The sequence below is a fragment of the Babylonia areolata genome, chromosome 4 (genome assembly GCF_041734735.1).
Source record: "Babylonia areolata isolate BAREFJ2019XMU chromosome 4, ASM4173473v1, whole genome shotgun sequence".
In the NCBI taxonomy this organism is placed as follows: domain Eukaryota; kingdom Metazoa; phylum Mollusca; class Gastropoda; order Neogastropoda; family Buccinidae; genus Babylonia; species Babylonia areolata.
This window is the reverse complement of record NC_134879.1, coordinates 50,473,539-50,481,038: the sequence shown is the minus strand read 5'-3', so window position 1 is coordinate 50,481,038 and position 7,500 is coordinate 50,473,539. Positions and strand designations below refer to the sequence as shown.

General features: G+C 38.5%; 1 protein-coding gene across 3 annotated transcripts in view; it reads right to left on the bottom strand.

Annotated features, from left to right (window-relative positions):
* Positions 1–7,500, bottom strand: part of LOC143281278 (L-asparaginase-like) — a 43,049-nt gene that overhangs the window by 28,616 nt on the left and 6,933 nt on the right. For 2 of the 3 annotated variants that reach the window (XR_013055113.1, XM_076586407.1), the window contains exons 2-4: positions 4,830–4,950; positions 3,551–3,577; positions 1,123–1,240 (exon numbers count right to left, since the gene is read on the bottom strand). Coding sequence is in view for 2 of the 3 variants with exons in the window: in XM_076586407.1 (XP_076442522.1) it covers positions 1,123–1,240; positions 3,551–3,577; positions 4,830–4,950 (266 nt within the window). In the remaining variant the exon portion in view is untranslated. The remainder of the gene's footprint in view (positions 1–1,122; positions 1,241–3,550; positions 3,578–4,829; positions 4,951–7,500) is intronic. The other variant, XM_076586409.1, reaches the window with a different exon arrangement.

Below are 7,500 nucleotides of genomic sequence, written 5' to 3'. Positions count from 1 at the left end.
TATATCGCATATGCTGCATTTCCAGTATCAACACTCAGAAATAAAGATCTATATAAAACAACACACACACACACACACACACACACACACACACACACACACACACACACACACACACACACACACACACTTGATCATGACATACTGTCATCAATTTGTTAGCAACACACACACACACACACACACACACACACACACACACAGTGACAGAGACAGAGACATAAACAACAGACTGAGAGAGAGAGAGAGAGAGAGAGAGAGAGAGCATGTCACAGTGCATATCCCCCTTCCATTAACTGTCACACACTCACACACACTTCACCACCACCCCACACCGAGGAATATCAAGGGGGTAAACACTTCTTGCCCAGCAGACGACGTTTCTGCACTGCTGGGCGTGAAACAGAAAGAACATAGAATTGGGAAGCACAACAAACAACGTGTTCTATGGTGTCAGACGACTTTTCTGCACTGCTGGGCGTGAAACAGAAAGAACATAGAATTGGGAAGCACAACAAACAACGTGTTCTATGGTGTCAGACGACTTTTCTGCACTGCTGGGCGTGAAACAGAAAGAACATAGAATTGGGAAGCACAGCAAACAACGTGTTATATGGTGTCAACAGCATTCAACTGGTTAAGATCCCTCCTCAGAAAGACCTTTCCAATGCCAGTTTCCAAACTTGTTCTGTTTCACTGTATTTTACAATTTCTTTTTATATCCCATGTATTGTTAGCCACAAACAGCGATCGGTAGGATATCTCCTTAAAGAACAAACAAATCATTTATAATGCTTCCTCATTTTTTTTCCAAAGTGAAAACATTATGTCCCGGGAAGAAGACGACAAAGCTGACTGCAGGATACTTCAGAACAAGAAACTAAAGTTTATAAAAAATAAAAAATAAAAAAAAACGTTTTGGTTGTAGATGAATCCTCTTGGAGTGAGACACGACGTTTCGAACCTTAGGCCCGTTGTCAAGTGATGAAAAGAGGGCAGTGTGGATTGGAAAAATCCTATGTCCTGGCTTTATAATTACTTTATATATATATATATATATATATATATATATATATATATAAAATAAAAAAAAGATTTGGGAAGGGTGTGGGGGAAACTCACCTCAATCCTGCGTGCAATATCGCACCAATTAGTGTGATCCATATTGGAGGAGTCCAGCAGATCCTCAAACTGCTCCACCTTATACTTGATGTAAGGCGGTTTCTGTTTGGCAGCCATTCTGCACACCACACAACACGAGTGTTATTGGAATCTGACCATGAAATTTCAGTCAAGCATTTGTACAGATGGATGGAACTGAGTTTAACATCCAAACTTGCCATACACAAGCAATGGATAGGAGCATTGTTATATGAAAAACACCATTGCAAGATGGGAATGAAGAAACAGATAAACTAAAATAAAAACAGAAGGGATAACAGTGGACTTTAGAGGAGGAAAAATATCAGAGACATTTACTTTGTAGACTATATAGGAGGTTATTTGTCAATTTGACCTGGAAAACCAGATTGACACAGTGAAATAAAGTACCATAAAAAAATTTTTTTTTTAAACACAGAAGCATATCTATTACAATACAAACAAAGTTTTAAATTCTTTTTAAAGGAGGTGGGGGTCCTATAATGTGTTTTTCTCCATTCCATTGACTATTTAGGACGTGGCATGATCAATCCATGCTCATCATGTTCAATTTGTAACTGATACACAGTAGGTTCTCCTCCCCCACAAAAATGCACACACACTCACACTCTCTCTCTTTCTCCAACACACATACTCACAGAGAAACACACACACACACACACACACACACACACACACACACACACACACACACACACACACACACACACACTCTTAAAGAAAAAGAAGAAGCATTTGAGTTGCTTACTGGTAAAAGTTGATCGACAAAAGAATATAAGTTAAATAATATATGTAAAGACTAATATATACCATACACAAAATTACTTGCTGTTGGTTGAGCAATGAATCAAAAGGAAAATAATAAATAATATTAACGTATTTCAACATCCCCCATGTTCTATGACATGCAAACAAACAACACTTTGATCTAGTGATTAGTACAAATTACTCCCCAACACCCCCCCCCCTCCGAAAAAAAGGCATATGATTAGTATCAGCATCAGTAGCTCAAGGAGGCGTCACTGCGTTCGGACAAATCCATATACGCTACACCACATCTTTTTTTTCTATATTATAGTTTGTTTTTTTGCTGTTCACTGAAACTGCTGACATAAAAACATGGTTAGGGAAAACCATTTCCTTTCATTAGGAATGAACAACACATGATTGCCACTGCTTATGTTGATCAACACACTATATCTAATTATTCTGTACACTATTGTGCACCAGCCCCCACCCCACCCCACCCCACCCCACCACCACCCCACCCCACCCCCACCCACCCCGCACCCCCCAGCCCCTCCCAAACGCACCCCCACAACCCTTAAAAAAAGGAAAAAAGAAAAAAAAAGAAGAGGTAAGTGAATGTAGTTGCAGCTCCACCTGTGCAATACAGGCTGGTATGCTGCATTCAGGCCCCACGCTCCACTTCACACTTGATGTCACAGCAGGAAATAAAACGTGTGAAACAAACACACCACAAAACATCAGCAAACATCTTGGCCAGAACATGCATAACTTCGCAGCCTGCAGCAGCTGTGTTTCCACACAAAATTCACCATCCACACAAGGACTGGTCAAAGCAAAACAAACTGGAAAAAAAAACCAACGAAAATTGGAGCAAAGCACCAAGGACACAGCATCATGCTGAAACAGGGCCTCAAATTTGGATCAAAATGGCTTGTGCAATGTGGGTCAAATTCAAAACCATATTTACAGTATTTACAAGCAGATACGAACCTTGCAGCAGACTGTTCTCACTGCGGATTAAAGCTGCCATTTTACTCTGCGATAATCCAGATATGAACACATCCCTAAACCGTAATAAACTGTTCCCATAAAATGCTGAAGTGGTATCTGTAAATCATGTAGGGTACATGCACTGTAGGCCTGATGAAAATTTCCAGTCAACTAGAACTATAAAACTTGACACTTTCAATTACAGACACACCAATCCACATCTTGAGAAGCGAAGACAACTGGTCCCATTGCAGGTTCCTTCAGAGTGCTTTTGTGGACAGAAGATTGCATCTGTATTTCTGCTTCAATGGAATGGAGTTCATGCATATTTTTACTAGCTTGTTGCCCATTTACTGTGGACAATGCCTGCATTTGAAGGTAAATAAATTGGAAGCATAGCTCAGAGTTGTGATCTCGTGTGAAATGATTGGAAACACTTATCAAAGTGTATGAATTGACTACAAGTGGCTATAATTAGATCTGAAACGATTACATGCTTTTGTAGCGAACATGATACTAAAAATAATTCCAACTACGACCAAAATAATAGAAACAGTTTTTCATTTATTCTCATGCAAATGGAAACAAGCTGAAGAGGTACAGTGTCTATAAGAGGAATTGCACATCAAAACAAACATCAAATATCTACCTTGATGACTCCTGTGTGGACAGTTCCCTTGAAGCACAAACACAGTGAAACATGAAAATCATTTTCACAAAAAGCAGTATAATGATAAACTTCATTTCACTGCTACAAGCTGACAAAACATGTCTGCACATTCTCGGTCTTCAGTGATAACAAGTAGTCCAAATCACATTCTGAACACACACACACACACACACACACACACGCGCGCGCGCGCGCGCGCGCATCAGAAGTCTCATCTATTAAGCCCTTGATAGCTGAACCCTGGTGAAGCTAAGAGTAAGCTTTTTAAGAATGAATGACAAATAGTAAAGAGTGGTAATCTCTCCATTAACAAGGTACACAACACAACTGTGTGGCTTGTTCAGGATTAAAGAGGCTATGCCAGTCTTGAATAAAAGCTTATCTGTGTTTGCACATTTCTTCTGCCTCTGCTGCTGTGTGCACATGTCAGATGATCGCCTTTGCTGCTGTGTGCACATGTCAGATGATCGGTATAAGGACAGGCCCGGCGCTTCCTTTTTGAGGAAGTGTTTGGGTTTGTTCCAATGTACCTTTTATTTACCTGTGTGCTACTGAATCGGTAGCGTAAGCAGCACTGACTTGAAGTTGTGTACCTTGTGAATGAAGAGAGTTACCACTCTTTACTATTTGTCAATCATTTCATCTCCTGGACTCATTGTTTGTTAATTTCCTTTTTAAGAATGAATGTTTAAACAGTGTGATGTACACCAACCTCTCTATATTGAATAAGTGTGCACAAGTTACAGATATCAGTTATAAACTTATATACCTTGTTTACAATTTGTTTTTTATACATTTAATCTAAGCAGTTCCGTGCATGAAAATTTTATTTCTCTCTCTCTCTCTCTCTCTCTCTCTCTCTCTCAGTCTTACATACACAGAGACAGACAGACTGATAAATAGACATAGTATACATAGTGACACACATACACACTCACACACAACACACACACTACATGAAAGCACACCAAAAAGTACTGATAATAAAATCTAGTATACTGGCAAATATACTTCAGTATCCAGTCTGCACAGTGAGATGATGTACAATAATTTCCCCAGAATTCTCTAGAATAATGACCTTCCAAGAATTCACTAAGACATGGATTTCCCAAGAATTTGCTCTAACAAGGATCTAAAAAAAATATAAAAAAAAACGAAAATAAGGATTCCCAAGAAATTGCTGTTCTTGTGCCAGAAACACAGACACCTGATTCAATATGTGAACACCTGAAGCAAACCAAAAGAAGAGTCTACTTACGGTAGCACAAGGAATTCTGTCTGTTCCTCTGGTGTCAAGATTTCCTTGGCAATATTCTCATCATGACACATTGGAAGTGATCGCAGTTTTTGCACCATGGAATCCGGTTTGGGCGCATAACCTAGAACCAGATAATATACAAAATCACTTTTCACTTCATAAAAAGACAACAATCTTTGATGATTTTAGATAATACTATGGATCCTGGTTAATCAGTGCAAATTACTGCATTCGTTTTTCTACAACCAGAAAAAAAATTATATATATATATATATATATATATGTAAGTAACATCATTTGTGATATTGTGAGCAACCTGCAAAATGGCATTCATCATTTTGTAAGTAAATCATTGTCCCTCTCTCTCTCTCTCTCTCTCTCTCTCTCTCTCTCACACACACACACACACACACACACACACACACGCACGCACGCACGTGCATAATTATGGGCATTATCCACCACTGATCTGTTTTCAGATCAGTGATAATCTGCACAGCATCCCGTTTTTCACACAGTTGCTCTGCAGAGAGCGCAGTGCACAGAGTGAACTAATTATGACTGGCATGTGCTTGATGATTATCAATATTAATGATAGAGGTCATGCTACGAGGATGTTAGACCAATAAAGCTAAACGAGTTTCGCCCCGATATTTGAAGCTTTATATTGTTGTATTTTTAATTGCTGTGCGACCAACTGCATTGCTGCTGTGTTGTTTCTCGGGGCTGTTCATAGGCGAGTGGCATTGTGATTATCCGAACATGCGCACACTTTTTGTGCCTATTTTCATTTCTGAGTTCTTCATATGAACAAAAGAGTGCTAAACAGCAAAATTAGAAAAAAGAAATCAGTATATAAAATCAATAAAAAAGGAGGTGCCTAGAACATATAATCTATGAAAAAAGACAGTAAAAATCATGAGAAAAAAGGAATAAATCATATGAAAAAAAGGGCTATAAAATAATATGAGGGAAAAAGGAGGTGCCTAGAACAGGGTATAAAATCATATGAGAAAAAAGGAGGTGCCTAGAACAGTACCCTGTGGCACTCCACTGACAGCCAGGTCGGCGGACAGGGATTTTGCGCAACTATCACTCATTCACTTTAGTATTTGTCTCAACAGAGTATACAGCCGGAAATTCGCCTTCAGCTGGGCTCACAGTAAGGAAAATAAACACTTACTTCAAGAGATCTTAAATGTGAAGACATTCATCAGTTGCATCATTACATTAAAACACTCACACTGACGCCGGAACATCAGTGGCGGCTGGGATTGAGTCGCTGGACAGGGACACGGATGAAGATGCACTATCAACATCACAGCAAATTTGTTAACAATTTTTTAAAAAAATACCGTGGGCGAAAGGTTCTCTTAGTCTTACAAATAGCCTACATTAGTTGATAAGGCTTAATCTTAGAATTAAACTCGACACAAAATAATTATATCCATCTAAAACTAGGGACAGATGAGGGTGGCGGCACATTGAGTTCAGAGACTGAATCAGCTCCAATGAAAATCTAAATTGAGTAAAACAACCCTTAACCGCCGTGATGGTGTTTAAAAAATCTTGAAAATTGATATCTGCTAATGGTAACATCGTTTCATGTATGGAAGAATGTTGCCATTAATAAGTCCCTGAATTTAGGATGCTAAAAAGGGATAATTTTACCGGTAAGTGTGGTCTTTGAACCTCTCAGAAAGCAAATAATCAAAACAAAAACAACAAGAGAGGCAAGGCCTTCAAGTCTCCCTTGTGATACACTTTTTTTTATATATATATAAATCTAATCGTTAAAATGTGTTCTGTATTTGTTATTATAAAGCTTGGGTTAAAAAAAAAAAAAGAAAGAAAAAGTCCTAACCAGATTCGAACCCCACGTGTTCGGGTGAGAAGAAACTGTCTTACCCATTACACTATCGTCGCGCCTTAACTGACGGTCTAAAATTTAATATTTGAACATACTTTTCTAAAGGGCGATAAATCAATTGCGGTATTCGCAGTGAGAACGCTGTTTAAATCATATAATTCTGGTGTATCCTGGGCGTTCAAAAAACTTTTAAGGGCAATAAAAATTATTTTTAAGTCCGCGGTAAAGGAGACGTGGCTATCGCCGCAAACACACTGCAACATTTAGCCGTTTTCTCTAGATCTAGATAGATGTACAAGTTTAGTTACACCCGCCGGGAATGTAGTACGACACGGTCGATTCAATTTCTCTTTTATGTTCATTTTAGTTTTATACTTTTAAAGTTGATATGAAAATTTAGTATTTTGTTAAACTAATAACATGTAGAGCCACGTACAAGTACTTCTAAACGTCGTATGAAGTGAAAAGGACTTCATTTTGAGAAAAGTCAAGACTGGAAATTTTTTCGTTTCATCAGTTCAAGGGTATTAACTCGCATGGTTTACAATTTTTAACTGTGAATTCCGACTGATTCTGTGGATATTTTTATGGCAGTTTGGGACATAATCCAGTATGTGATGAGGCGTTCAAAAATCGTTCTCTGAATAAATATTTAACGGTCTCCTTCTCCAACTTTCCATCACATGTTGTCGTGTATTGTCCATTGAATATAGGATTGAACGGGCAGGTCAACAACTTGAAACAAAATGGCGTCGTTCGCGTTCGCGAAGATTATGAGCACGCGCTTTGAATGTGTATAAA